This window comes from Ctenopharyngodon idella, chromosome 6 (genome assembly GCF_019924925.1).
Source record: "Ctenopharyngodon idella isolate HZGC_01 chromosome 6, HZGC01, whole genome shotgun sequence".
Lineage (NCBI taxonomy): Eukaryota > Metazoa > Chordata > Actinopteri > Cypriniformes > Xenocyprididae > Ctenopharyngodon > Ctenopharyngodon idella.
Genome location: NC_067225.1, coordinates 7,079,198 through 7,095,021, shown reverse-complemented (window position 1 = coordinate 7,095,021; position 15,824 = coordinate 7,079,198). Strand labels below are relative to the sequence as shown.

At 37.3% G+C, this 15,824-nt stretch overlaps 1 protein-coding gene across 8 annotated transcripts in view; it reads left to right on the top strand.

Annotated features, from left to right (window-relative positions):
- The first annotated feature begins 1,396 nt into the window (after positions 1–1,396).
- plppr2b (phospholipid phosphatase related 2b) overlaps positions 1,397–15,824 on the top strand; it is a 52,965-nt gene continuing 38,537 nt past the window's right edge. For 3 of the 8 annotated variants that reach the window (XM_051898024.1, XM_051898023.1, XM_051898026.1), the window contains exons 1-4: positions 1,399–1,562; positions 10,552–10,706; positions 11,811–11,853; positions 12,203–12,311. In XM_051898024.1, the coding sequence (XP_051753984.1) occupies positions 10,562–10,706; positions 11,811–11,853; positions 12,203–12,311 (297 nt within the window). In that variant the 5' untranslated portion in view covers positions 1,399–1,562; positions 10,552–10,561. Of the gene's footprint in view, positions 1,563–10,551; positions 10,707–11,810; positions 11,854–12,202; positions 12,312–15,824 lie in introns of all 8 variants that reach the window. The other 5 variants (XM_051898025.1, XM_051898027.1, XM_051898028.1 and 2 more) reach the window with 4 other exon arrangements.

The following is a 15,824-nucleotide window of genomic DNA, read 5'->3' as shown; positions in this document are numbered from 1 at the left end:
GTGCAAATGCATGTTCACATTTAGTAACTACAATAACCATCATAGAACTACATCAGCGCACACAACACCTCTGCTCTTTATTTCTCTCAACATGGGGACAGGAGAGCTGTCACTCAATAAATGTGAAAAAGTAACTTGCATTACTTATTTAAGAAAGTAACTTTAGATATTTTGATATATTGATATCAAAATAAAGATATTTTGTTGTAAATTGAAAAAGTTATGCGTTACTATACTAGTTACTTGAAAAAGTAATCTGATTGTGTAACTCAAGTTACTTGTAATGCTTACCCCCAACACTGGTAGGGCAATCTTTTTTTTTTTTGCTTGATAGTTCTGATAAAAATAAATTTGCTTAACACATTCTGTTCATGCATTGTTAAAGTGTCTGCTCTGCTTTGTTTTGCTTGGCTGATGCTGATCCGAAACGTTGCAATTTTCACATAGATCGTCCAAGGAATCCATCGATGTTAAAGAGTGTAAGGGAACGTCTCTCTCGTGAGGCATGGTGCCCGAGTTTCCATGGGAACTGCAAATCTACCTCCCGCCCTACATGTAGACCTTGTGATATTTTTTAACAATGTCATGCAGCAGTACTAGCTCACTAAAAGCAGTGGGTTGATCACAGTCCCCTCCCTCTCTCTGTCTTTTATTATTCACATAGATTTATTCACAGCTTTTCAGTTCTGTCTTTTTTTGTTTTATCCAGCTACTTAATACTCCCACAGCATATGCAAACACACTGAATATCACAAACGACGTGTATTTAAGATCCTATACCCATAAAAGTTCTTTAGACAGCGAGGCTCTAAATATCTGTAAACATTAATAATGATCTGTTTATCTGATGCTTTATAAGTCACAACGCTCTGATTGATTATCATGTTAATATTCATGATACTGTTATTTTTTAACTTCATAGTGACTAGCAACTCTGAAACACTGTTCCTTAATGAGTTATTTTTGCCTGATCTGACATGTAAAAATTATTTTTGTTAGCGTAACCTCTTATATTTTTTCTTTAGGTTACATGACATTTTTCTACCTGCACATCAAAAGCAATTGCAAATGAGTTTATTATTATTATTATTATTATTAATTAAAAATTACAGGCATAAAAATGTTTAATCTCCTCTCAGTTTCTCCCAGCATCCTTTGTTTGCTGTTTTTCGCTCCCATTTCATCTATAATTCTCTCTCAGACCTTCATTCAAAAATAGACTCTTAATGAATTAGCTTGATCTTTGCTCTTGAATGCTGGGACATCAGTCCAGCTTATTTACATTACATCTCTTAATGTGAAGAGGGGTGGCGCTGATGCCACTGGCAGTGTGTGTGTGTCGAGAGAGAGAAACAGAGTGAGAGGAGGAGAGAAAAGAGAGAGAGAGAGAGAGAAGTGTGGCTGTATGCCTCTGGTGAAGAGACAGCCGTTTACACGCAGAGAGCTGAGTTAAGCAGGTGCTGCTGTTTCATTCACACACTTCTAAAAGCACTTGTGTTCAAGTCCAGCCGGAATGGCTGTAATATAGCATCTTTACTTCATCACTGCTTTTGCCATTAGAGGTAAGCTTTCTCTCTCTCTCTCTTTCTCACTCTTGCTGATGTGTTTATAATGGTGAATGTGGGCTGTGGGCATTCATTTGGGTGACTCAATAAGCCGGCTGTAATGGATGCAAAAGCAACAGAGGCGTTACTAGATCAAGGCTGTTGTTTGGGCTCTGACCCACATCAGGGAGTCGTAGCGCAGTGGCACTGTGTTGCACAGAGAGACTTTGTTTTTTCCTTTTGAGGAAAAGTGACAGTGATGTAAATGTAAAGTTTTGCACACAAACTGACTGCACGATGGAGTGCATGACGTGCTTTTGTTTGTGGGTTTTAATAGTGTGTGTGCCTACAAGATAACTATTTGTTTACTGCTACATTTGTGTTTTAAGGCAGTTATTACTTTGCAGACAGTATACTTGCACTGTTTTGTCAGGACCTGCAGTATGCAATGATGAATACTGCCCGTTAGTACTGCATCAGCTCAGTGTTTGTGTGTGTGTGTGTGTGTGTGTAAACCCGAAGCCCTAATGTAATCAGTATGTAATCAAAATGCTTCATCTCCCAAATTCGAGTGTCAGCCTCAGACGACATGCCCACGGTCCACCCACAGTCTGTTCACTGACCCTCTCTTCCAAATTACACTCAAAAATGACATGCGCTATCCAAGACCAATTTGCTTCGATGTAGCAGATTCTACTTAACTTATATTAAATATTAAAAACTTTAACATTTATTAAATTGTTAGCATGCTTTTGTACTCCATTAGTGTGCCAGTTGGGTCAGAGGTAGACTTTTTACATATGGCCCTGGTTCAATTTCTATGCTGAAATAAGTGCATTATCCTTTTTAAATACATCAAGTAAAATTGCAGCTGTGTGCCAATATCTGTGTGCAGGATCTCATCTGGTTTCAATAAAATTCATAATTTCACTGACTTTATTAGCTTGACCTCAGAGCAGTGATGAACTGCTGGCAGTTTTATCCTATCATGCTTTATTAGTGATAAAGTTTTAAAAACCAGCTAAAAAGACAACTATTGTAATTTGTATTGCATGAACAGTTACACTATGGCAACTTTGGACTGATTCCAAATTCTAGATTCCCCAAAGTGTTATTTTCTTTCCAATGAGCCCTTTTGAGAAATAAATCATCACTGGATTTTCAAAGTTTGCCAGGTTAATGGCTTCGTAAGTGCCTCAAATTTTTAGCACTCATTATGAAGTAAAATACATATCCAGTACACTCAAAAAAATAACTCTTTGAACGAACATAAAAAAATCATGGAAAGGATTTCCACATGATTAAGTTGCTTTATTTCAGCATTATGCAATTCTGTTATTCCAATTTAATGTACTTAGGTTGGGTCAACTTAATTTATTAAGGTTGATTCAACTCATTTACTATGGTTGGGCACAGCTTAATTTAATAGTGTCAGCCCAACTAATTTGCAATGTTTTGGAAAATAAATAAAAAGCAATAAATAAATAATAAATTGTTTTCATATACATCGATTTTTACAATTAATTCTTCTTGTTTAATTTTGTGATTTGTGTTCTGTGTTAGAAATCTAGATGTGATACTGGATTCATCCTAAATTGCCTTAACCAAAAACATTGTAAAGCCTAAACTGATCATAAATCCATTGGTGGCAATGGTTTTACAATCAACATAGGCTTACAATGCTTTTGGGAAATGCAACTCAGAGCACTACCACAGTGATTACTTTCTTATTAAAGTAATTTGAAAGTTTGTTAGCAGGTCCTCAACCCAAGCACAAGTGCAACAATTCACCACAATGGTAACCCTAAAACTATTAATTAACAGAAACTTTTAAATACCAACATAATAGAACGGTAAACATTAAAAAGTCTTTCCATTTTCTCATCTTCCTAAAAACTGCTTAAAATAACACTTTATTTCAACATTTACACTCCTAGTTCAGCCCCTTTGCAAAGCATGATGGGAAGTGAAAATCCTGTTTGATTGAGTCCTGGTTGGGTTTACTTGATTGAAACATGTTATTCCAATTTAACATGAATCAATCACATTTAAACCAGAAACCTGATACAATGGTGTTGAATCAAAATAAATTGTTTAAATAAACTGAACAGCATCAAAAAATCTTTTTTTTTTGAGTGTAGTAGAACTGTATGTTACGCTAGTTAGTTCTGAGTTTGTGAAATCTGTAATCTGTACTTAAAGGGTTAGTTCACCCAAAAATGAAAATTCTGTCATCATGTACTCACACTCATGTCATTCCAAATCCGTAAGACTTTTGTTCATCTTTGGAACACAAATTAAGATATTTTAACAAAATCTAAGAGATTACTATCCCTCCATAGACAGCTACGCAACTGAAACGTTGATGCTTCAAAAAAGTTCATAAAGAGATCGTAAATATCCATATGAATCGAGCGGTTTAGTCCAAATTTTCTGAAGAGATGATCGCTTTTTATGGTGAACAGATTAAATTTAGGATTTTATTCACATATAAACATTCATCAACTCACACATTAATTGTGGTAAACAGAAGCTCAAGCATGTTTGCTTGACATGTGAGAACCAATGAGGTTCATTCTCATTATGGATTCGTTTTACGATCTCTTAATGACCTTATTAAAGCATGAAAGTAGTAGTTGCATGGACTGTCAATAGAGGGACAGAAATCTCAGATTTCATTAAAAATATCTTCATTTGTGTTCCGAAGATGAATGAAAGTCTTACAGGTTTGGAACGACATGAGGGTGAGTAAATGATGACAGATTTTTCATTTTTGGCTGAAGTAACCCTTTAATATCTGAACGGACAGAAATTTGTATACAATCAGTATACAATCAGTGTGGAAGTCAAAAGCCATACCCGAAACTATGTGGATTCAGTCAAAGTAATTAATTCACAGTGTGGACGTATCTTGGCCACCATGTAGAGGATAAAGCAGCCAGTCAGCAGCTGGTACTGAAGATTTCTGCACTGTGAGTGACACAGAGACCCACATGCCCCCTGTTCTGTGTGTACACAGAGAGCATGAAACATCTGAGTACTGTCATAACATTCATTCTGTAACTTCAGATCATACTGGCTGAACAAGGGGCATGTTTTTCCTGTCTTTGAGTCCTCTACTGATGTTTGAAATGAAACAGACCTGAAAGACAGCAGCAAATCACTTGCAATGGATATGATAAGCATTCAAATCCATTGTGTAGACATTCACAGTTACAGCATTTGGTTAACAAATAGTGCACTGTACTGATAGTTTCACACAGTAGGAGGAACAATATTGGACATTTTTACACTTGAAGTTCTTCACTTAGGGTTCACACTTTTTTTTATCCCTGTGTTAAAATAATCTTGTTGTCTTGTTATCATGTTTCACACTGTTTATACTTTACCCCAGGATAGTCATTTATCCTGGGAAGTCAGGTTTTAAAATTTCACAGTGCTTATGATGAAGCTGGTTGTCAAAAAATCTTGTTGGTTAAGTTAACCAATGCACTACCCTCCAAAGACATGCAAGCCAACCTGATGTCAGCATTACCAAGGTTTTTGCGGGTTAGCAATATTCGGTTAGCTCCTGCTGATAGATCGTATAACTACACCATTATGGGAGCAAATAGGGCCTTTCTCCACTGACATCCATGTATTCTGACAAATAGATCACTCATATTTCATTATATTATAGTAGATGTTTTATCAGCGCCCTATTTTTGGAATGCTCTTAAAAGCGTGAAACGGACTTATATTTATCTGCTGCCTTTCACGTCACAGCTCAGAACAGTCACTAGTGAAGGGTTTGGGCCCGTGTGTGTTCGTTCTTGTGGTTCCATCAACCAATCAGAGTTCTCAGCGAATTTGATTTTCTTTTACTAGTATGTAGTGTCCTGCTAAATGACATACATAGCCTTAAAGGGTTAGTTCACCCAAAAATGAAAATTTATGTCATTAATTACTCACCCTCATGTCGTTCCACACCTGCAAGACCTTCGTTCATCTTCGGAACACCAATAAAGGTATTTTTGATAAAATCCGATGGCTCAGTGAGGCCTGCATTGAAAGCAAGATAATTAATACTTTCAAACGCCCAGAAAGGTACTAAAGTTATATTTAAAACAGTTCATGTGACTACAGTGGTTCAACCTTAATGTTATGAAGCGACAAGAATACTTTTTGTGCTCCAAAAAAACAAAATAACGACTTTATTCAACAATATCTAGTGATGGGCGATTTCAAAACACTGCTTCATGAAGCTTTACAAATCTTTTGTTTTGAATCAGTGGATCGGAGCACGTATCAAACTGCCAAAGTCACGTGAACCATTGCAATTTCAAAACACTTATGACGTAACGAAACCTCGTTAACTGAAATCACGTGACTTTGGCAGTTTGATACACGCTCCGAATCACTGATTCGAAACAAAAGATCTGTAAATCTTCGAAGCTTCATGAAGCGGTGTTTTGAAATCTCCCATCACTAGATATTGTTGAATAAAGCCATTATTTAATTTTTTGAGGGTGAGTAATTAATGACAGAATTTTCATTTTTGGGTGAACTAACCCTTTAAAATTGTTAGCGTTTTAAAATTATTGTTCAAGGTCAAGTTTTAAACCCAATTAGTGCTTCAGAAGACTCTTCCCTTGTTGTCCTGTCCTATCTTTGTCCTCTTTGTGGTTCTTCCTGTCCCTTGTGCTCTCCTTGTTTCTAATGTACCCCTCAGCAGTGACCTGAATTTGTCTTTCCCTTTCTCTGTTGCTAAGAGTGTATGTTTTAAAGAGCTCAGAGGAGAGACGCATCATAAGGGGTGCAGTAGACTTCCCTTTGAAGATGGATTTTTGAAGAACGTACACCTATCCTCGTTTTTCCTGTGCTGTGTGTTTGCTTTAAATGTAGCGGCCCACTTTTCAGTGTGGTGTGAGATTTTATGATGCATGTCAGTGGTCTGTCTGTCAGTGTATTGTTAATTGCAAGAACTGAGATTTTGACAGTTCACTTTCAAGAGTTTCAGCAGTATAAAGTCATTACACCTACTCAACCAAATCAGGCTTTTAGGATTATACAGATGCAGCTGGTCCTCAGGACAAAAACTGTAATGCGTTAGTGCCGCTGTCACTTCAGCAGCTAGTCAGCACAAGGCTTCAAACAGAATTTTAGACATGAGAACATGGCAGAAGTGTTTGAAATTGATGTTTGGTTTAGCCCAGTTACGATTAACCCAGACTGTTCCCCTTTTATTACACTGTAAAAAATGGTCATAATTTTAACTGTAAAAGACTGTAAAAATGCTATGGTAAAAACCTGTTTGTGGTTTTATTCAGTGAAAAACTGAATACAATAGAATTTAATAGATCTAATGGGGTATTTTGTGTAATTTTACAGTAAAATACTTTTAAATGTACAGTTTTTCAAAGTGAAAAAGAACTTGAAGTGAAGTCATGGTAAAAAAAAAAAACGTAAATTGAAATTTCCAGAACTCTGTGTGAATTTCATTTAAATAACTGTTTCTTCTTAGTTTTAAATAAATCTGAAAGACTTAAAATTTTGCTACCATTTTTTACATTAAAGTTTTGGCAACCACACTTTATTTCCCTGTTGTTTTTACATTATGGGCCCTATCATACACTGGGTGCAATGCGGCGGCAGGCACGGTGCATGTGTTTTTTGCTAGTTTCAGCCCGACACAGTTATCATTTTCACGTCCTGCGCCACGTTTTTTAAACAGCAAATGCATTTGCACCCATTTGTGCACCCATGGGCGTGCTGGTCTGAAAATGAGGTGTGTTCAGGCGCATTGTTGGCGTGTTACTATTTTGAGGCAACCGAAATGGACTGCGCCATTGACCAACTGAAACCTGGTCTAAAGTCAATGGCTCAGTATTTTTTTTTTGTTATTTAAAGAGCGCATTAGTAATATGCGCCTATAGGCGGGTGCACAACGCGCATACACACACAGGGATGCGCAGCAACACACAAACATGCCAAATATTAAAAATAAAAGGATTACAATGTAAAAGATTATTATTGTGTGCATAAACATAAAAATGTTTTGGTGGAATCCGGCTTGTCCCGATGACGGTCTGCTCGCGTGTTTTAACCTTGCACACGAGCAGATCCGTTTCCTCGCTATAGAAGCATTCAGTTTTTCCGCTTGCAAATTCCACCATGTAAATAGTGAATCTGCCACTGCATGAGCGCAACTGGCTTTTAAAAGGAATGGGAGATGACACTCTGATTGGTTTATTGCATGTTACGCCCAAAACACACCCATTACTCATTAAGAGAATAGGGACAACCCTTTTAGACCATGCACTGGGCACATCCCGTCGTTAAACTAGCAAAAGTGGATTCGGACACGCCCTAAGTACGCTTGCGCCGTGCACTTTAGAGCGTGCACTTAGATCGTTAAAATAGGGCCCTAAGTGTCCTGTTGGGTAATGTTAAGTGTCCTTAAAACCTTGATTTCTGAGTGTCCTTAAAGTGCCACTATACGCTTTTCGAATATAATATATCTGTTTGTGAATGCAAAGTTTCAAAGATCAAAGTGCACAATAAATTATCTCCCAAAAGAAAGAACTGATTCTGAAATGCCTGAAATGAGTCGTCAATATTCTAGCCTTACTTCCTGCATGAACTGCTATGTAGGTTTGTAACAGGTTTGCATAATGCCAGCATATGGCCTTCATTGCGAACAATGTCTACTTTGACCCTCAACACTGCTTGTGTTGTCGACATGCCAAGAAGATGCTGTTTTGTGCATTGCGAAAGCAAATCCACTCTGCATGCACTTCCAAAGAACAAGGACTCGGGCTCGAATTGATAATCAAAAAATTACTGTTCGTATCACTGTGTGTGCAAGTGCTGAGGAAGCCTCCGAAGCTGAAATTCAGTTATGGTAATGGGAGTTTCCGACACGCACTGTAAGCAGTAGCCCAATCACAACAGACTGGGCCATCTGGCCAATCAGAGCAGAGTATAGGCTCTCAGAAAGGCGGGGTTTAGAGAGAACGAATCCTTAATCAAAACGTTTCAGACACTGTGAGAAAAGAAGTGATGCTGCAGTGTATATTATTAGAAAATTTATGTTTTTTGGGGTTTTTTTTACCTTGGATGCATGTAAATGTATTGTGGGAGACCTCCAAAACCTTTAAAATAGCATAATAGAGACACCTTAAAACCCTTGTTAAAAGCTCATTTGTCTGTGATAGTTTTTTGTGAGGAACAGGACAAAATGTGTTGTTTGCTGATAATCTTACCTTGCCATGCCTCAGTTGGATTGCACTAAATTTGACAACATTAATTTTTATCTATTAATTTAGCAGACTCTTTTATCCAAAGTGATTTAAACATTACAAGTACTGCAATACAACGTTCTAAGATTGTTCTTACTCTAACAGAGATGCAAGAAGTGAGAAATAGTAAAATTATTGTTACAAAGAATAGTGAAAGAATGATTTAAGAGAACACCATTGTTAGATGCTTCAGGTAGACCAGCACCAAACCAGCATACTGTAAACCAGCCTGGTCCAGCATGGAAATTTGAAAGTCTATTGGCTGACCAAAAAATATGAATATGAAAAGGTCTGTTTGAGCAAAAGATCCCTGGAAACAAAGTTGTTAGCTAGAAGCTTTTCTTTCCCTAGTAAGTATAGACTGTCTTTTTAAATTGTTAAAAACTGTACAGCACCAATACGAAGCACAAATATCTTGTCCCTTATTTTAATTTGGTAGAGTTACAGACCTAAGTTGTTGCATCTTAATTGGTGCATAAAATCACATTTTGTTCTTTTTCAACTTAAGCCTCAGCATTTTTAGACGATGAATTTTAATGGCTGTGTGTAGATGGTGACAGCTACAAGATGTTTGTGGTGTTGTGTTTGCTTCTGGGCCTGAGGAACACAACACTAAAGACAGAAGCTAAACCTCATGATTTATTCATCTGTCTTTATTCATCTCTCTCCCCCTCATTATGTAACAATAGTGGAGAAAACATAAAAGTGATCTTGATCATTACAGAGTCTCAGAAGAGAGCTTATATTCAGATTTTTGGTCTCTTTACTAATGCATTCTTTGCTTGGGGCAACATGTATGTAAGTGTGTGTTTGTGACCTATACATCAAACGAGAGAATTCACTGCTCTCTCAAGTGGTGGACTAAGATTATAATCTCGAATTTCAGCTCCATGTCCTATAACTAATCTTCCGTTCAACACAGTGGGAATTCAGTTCTCATTCGAGTCCCTGCTGCAAATGAAATGAACAGTTGCTGTGCTGATAATGTTCTTAATGCTGCTAGACAGGATTTCAATTTAAAGATACAGAGTTGGTGTTGGATAAGCTCATGCCATGGTGCCATTGCTTATGGAAAATCTGCAATAAATAGACCAATTTGGAGCAGACGTCACAGTTACGTCACTTGCAGCTGTGCGTGCATAGTGGTGGCAGAAAAATAGCGGTAACAAGTGTAGGAAAATGGGCAAAATCCACAGAATAATAGAAAAATGTTTTGTTGTGCCTTTGGATGTCAGAATTGGAATACAAAAAAATATACTCTTCATTTTTTTTTTTTATAGAATACCGTCATTTAGGATGCCCTTTGAAGCTAAACGCAGACGTTTGTTGCAAGCACAGACTAAAATTGTAGTAAGTCTCTTCCATTGTAGTAAGTGAAGCCTCCAGTGTGCTAATATGGTGCTGACATCTTGAGTCTCGAGTCTGCGCATAGTGAACTTGGAGCCCGAATCTGCGCAGAAGTGAGCGCGAAGTAGATAATATATCAAGGTCCCGCCCACACTCCCGCAGAATCAGTTAATACTGCAGAACAACTCATTATGTCTGTGAAATTAACAGTTCTGGAAATGTAGTTAAAGTTAAAACACCAATCTCCTCCCGAAGATCCAGAAAAATACTCAGTTGGTGTTTCAGTGAGAAAAAAAACTAACTAAGACGACAGAAACCATCTTTTGACGTGTAATTTGACTATTTAGTTTGTCTCTCGTCTCATTACATTACATGGAAAGGGCGGGGTTTATGACCTATACTGCATCCAGCCACCTGGGGGCGATCGAGACGTTTTGGCTTCAGGACTCGTGTGGCAGTGGTACGCTTGGTCTGACTGGACAGATGAAACCTGAAATGATAAGTCAACTATTAAAGCTTGAATTTAATGTAAACCGTAAGTCTACATAATATTCACATATGCAGTTCATATGGGACATACATAGAAGTTACAGCATGAAGTAATATTTAAACCTATAACATTTTACATAACTTTTAAACAGCCTATAACATTTTTATCTCACAATTCTGACTTGATTTATTGCATTTGCGTGTTTATATCTCCCAGTTCGGATTTTATAACTCGCAATTGTGAGTTTATATCACAATTCTGAGGGGAAAAAGTCAGAATTGCAGGATATAAACTCGCAACTCTGAGGAAAAAGACAGAATAACGAGTATATCTCACAACTCTGTTTTGAATTGTGAGAAATTAACTTTTTTTGTTCTTTTATTCCGTGGCTTCCACAGACTGCTACTGCAGAACTGTCATTTTCTGCCACCAGGTAGGCTCTTAATGCTGCATCGCTGTTTGCAAACACAAAATAGATCTATATATCGTATTACAAAAACATGCATCTGGACGCCCAGTAATCTTCAGTATTTATGTAGGCCTAATGCATTATCGTAGTACAATAATCTGATTACTTTTTTCCTCAGAAAAAGTGTCTTATCTTTAATTATTTTATGCCCTAATTTCACATTTCTTAGAAGGATAATATTTTTATGTGTAAATCGTTTAAAATATGTTTGCAGCTGTTAACTTTTCTGCTAAAAGTGCATGCCCCTCATCAGCTGACAGCACAATTTTTTATTATTATTTTTTTTTTATATAGATTTTACCTCAGTTTTGCAAATTTAAAAACATGAACTACAAAACTGTCATGCTAGGACCTACCTAGAGGGCTATAATCAATCTTGACACCCACCAGAAGTTAGAGTGAAATACGAAGTGGGAAAATGCATTTGTTCTCTTTAAGTTAACATTTTTTGTTTTCCTTGACATATTATTACATTGGGTAGTCCTATCACAGATATAAAAGTCAGGAATCAGGATAACCATGAACAAAGAAGTGACATTGAGGTATAGAGTTAAAGAGAATTTATTTTGGTATCCAGGTGGCGCAGCAAGTAAGAGCAGCCTAATGGCTATATTGAAGTAGTGATGCATTGACATGGAACATTCAGTAAGTCATATTTGTTCTTGAATTGGACTACACAGGTTATGCTGTATTTTTTTCGCCCAGTGCGAGAAACACTATAAGGTAAGTGAAATGTCAGAAATGATTAAATACATGTTATGCCCACTAACGAATGTGTTAATTCTCATCTAATCGGGCTCTTGCAAACTATTCTAACTCAAACTTTCAGGACAAAGGTTTTTAAATAAAGACTGAAAGAGCTTAATGGTGGTGGCATTGAAGTCATGCAACTGTGGTGTAATTCATTTATAGCCTTCGTTTAGCTTTTCACTTCTGGCGACTATTTATAAACTCATAAAACTATATGATCATATACATGAATTAAATCTAAATGTTATCTACATGTACAATCCAAATGAATGAGATAGATGATCTCATTGAAATCGTTGTTTTCTGACTGTGTATGTTCCAGGTGTCTGACTGATATACTGAAGACAGGAGAGATGGACAGAGGGAGGATTGTGGGGAGGGGAGGAGTTAAGAGGAGCAAATATATAGTGCCATGCTTCTTGTTCGTAGAGGTGAGTTGTTCACTGGACGAGAGGTTGTTCACTTCTCAGTTCACCCTTCCACACATTTCATATTCACCATGTGATTGTCATGAATGTTGTGCTCTGCCCTCTAGTGGAACTAAAAGGAATTTAAGATTTTAAAGTCTTCAAAGGGTTAGTAAATCCTCTTGGGTCAAGCATCTCATTTGAGATTTTATCTGGTCTTTGTAGCTTATGAAATATCATAGTAACTCTCCAAGTTCACCATGGGAATTATCATGCCTTTGATTATTTAAGGAATAGTCCACCCAAAAATGAAAATTCTGTCAATATTTTACTTTAAGACCTTTGTCAGAATTATCCTTTTGTATTCCATGGAAACAGTTAACAGAATACAGATTTGGAATGACATCTGGGCTTGCAGGTGAGTAAATATTGGCAGAATTGTAACATTTAGGCAAACTATTTCTTTAGTTTGCGGTGCAGAGGGTGTCAACATCTTTAAGTGAATTCAGAAAAACGTGAAAAATATTCGACATTCCTCTGTAAGAAAGAGGAGGGTTTTTTTTTTTTTTTTGAACACTTCACCTGAGACGCGCTCTGCCATTTTCAATAATCTGTGGAGTGGAAATACATTAAACTGTACCTGAAAATCTGCTCCCAGGACTGGCAGCTCTAATAAACACTTCCAGAAGCGAACACATTACAGTCACACAGTATACCTGACTGCGACGCATGAGTCACTTTACATTAGCATAAACAGTACAGTCATCCTTTGAACTCAGTCACAGTATACTGTCAGTCTGCCGGATCTCCATGACCCTCTTTACTCATCTGTGATGTTCTCTTCCCACATCCCTTTATTCCAGAGTCCTCGCTGGCTCCTAGGTCTCAGAGGCATATACCCTCAAAAGTGCTCTTAATTAATCCTGCTAATGAGCAGTGTTAGCGTACACAGAGCCTGATTGCTTCAATCGCCTTAGGCCCAGTGCGGAAGCAAAGACTGCAGCCAAAAACATTTGCATCACTCTTACATAGAAATTTGATGGGACTAAGTTTGCGTGCCTGCAAACAGATTTCACAGGCTTTCCAAAGTAAGTTAAAGGGGACCTATAATGCCCCTTTTACAAGATGTAATATAAGTCTCTGGTGTCCCTAGAATGTGTCTGTGAAGTTTCTGCTCAAAATACCCCACAGATCATTTATTATAGCTTGTCGAATTTGCCCCTATTTGGGTGTGAGCAAAAACACACAGTTTTTGTGTGTCCCTTTAAATGCAAATGAGCTGCTGCTCCCGGCCCCCTTTCCAGAAGAGGGCGGAGCTTTAACAGCTCACGCTTCGGTTGCTCAACAACAAAAAAAGCTGGAGAATCTCAAGCAGCCAAAATGAGGACTGTCAGTAACGGTGTTCAGCCTTACATTGTTCAAACCGGAGTCGGACACTGATGGAGAGACTCAGGAAGAAGTTACAACTTTTAGAATCCATCTGGAAGTTGTTATTGGATAAATTTATGTAGTTGCTGTGGAGTTGATTCAACTCATCGACTAGCATGTGCCGTCATGTTAATCTTTTGTGCAAATCCAGCGTTGAATTGACCTTCATTTGTGAAGCAGTCTGGCGTAAAATGACGGCATAGTAACAATACTCTACTACAACAGCTTTTCCTTTTCTCTAAAGCAGCCCAACATTTTGTTCAGGGTTTTCAGGACACACCTGTGATCCATTTTTGGTCATAATCCACCATTTGAGAAGCACTGCCCTAAAGACTGACCTGAGGAGTAACCTATGTGCTTTAAAAACATCTGAAAGCATAAACTCAGCAGCTGCCATTTCACAGATGCTGTTCATCCAACTGTTCAACTTTGTACACTTACTGCATGGATTGGATAAATCAGAGATAGAGTCTGAGGTTAAAGCTCTTGTAGTCCACAGACCACCCACAGCCTGTGCAGAGACCATCTGCAAACTGCACACTAAATTAAATATCTATCATCAACTTTAAAAATGCTAGCAATGTATTAAATCATGCTAGCAACATACTAAAACATGCTACCAGTATTAAACCATGCTAGCAACGTGTTAAAGCATATTAGCAATATGTTAATTCATGCTAGAAACAGTTAGCAATGTGTTCAATCATGTTAGCAAAATGTTAAAACATGCTAACAATGTGCTAATTCATGCTAACAATGCTAACAATGTGTTAAAACATGTTAACATGTTAAAACATCCTATCATCTATTTATCATCTATCTATCTATCTATCATGGTAAATCATGCTACCAACATGCTAACAATATCATAATTCATGCTAGAAACATGCTAGCAACATGTTAAATAATGCTAACAACATGCTGATAGCAGTCTGTTAATTCATGTTAGAAACATGCTAAAACATGTTACCAATGTGTTAAGTCATGTTAATACCATGTTAAAACATGCTAGCAATGTGCTAATTCATGTAAGAAACATGCTAGCAATGTGCTAAATCATGCTAGCAACATGTTAAAACATACTAGCAATGTGCTACTGTGTCTGTCTTTTTTTGTCAGACTGTATTACCTTCAAAACCTTCAAACTTTAAGCTTTAAAACTACTTTAAATAACAAACTACTTCAACCTAAAACTTCAAGCAAAACTTTGTCTTTTTGATCTAGTTCTTTTTGTTTGTTTGCTTAGCAAACTAAAAACAGTATCAACAGCATACTAACTTTGTGCTCTTAGTATTTCTGTGGTATGTAGTGTGCATAGTGTGTTTTTAATTACTTATAAATTCTGAACACTAAGTTATTTAATTACTTCTATAATCTATATTTTGACTCATTATTTGATCAGAAGTTAAGACAAAAGTTTAAGTTTAAGTTGATAACTAGGCACTACTCATTTAGAATGTAACGAGGACACTTGACAGCAGTGTAGCATATTACTGTTAATAAACAGTAGGGAGTAAACAGTGTATACTGCACAGTATTCAGTAAGTAGAAAAGGTGCGTTCACACCATGTAGTAATTATGAGATTTCAACTTGTAAAAACTGTTCACATCCTCGTAGAACTTGTACCACCTAACCGCTGCAGATTCATTTAGGCGCTGATAGTGTTGTCATAGAAATGCATAATCATGTGTTGTCATCTCGAGACTATGGTAATTACAACATGGTGTGAACGCAGCAGAAGCTATAGTTTTCCAAACCTAGCCAAAGGTTGGTAGTAACCAGGCCTGTAGAGCCTTCAGTGTCTCCAGTACACTTTCATGTAGCAAAGTAGCACTCTCTGCTGGAATCCCGTCCTCTCTTGCGGCCAATAATCCTTTGTTCTACATTTGCATCTCATTATCAGTTGCTTTTGGTAAAATTCTCTAAGGCATTTCTCTTTTCCCTTTCCTTGATGCAGTTCCAGTTCGGTTTCATTCGCTCTTCATCTCAGCACTGTGGGAAATATGTTATCTGCATGTTAAAAGCTTGAGGATCTCTCAGCACTGACAAGCTTCATCAATGAACACTTGCTTGGTGTGACTTAAAAAACTTTCTTTCAGGAAGTCTAG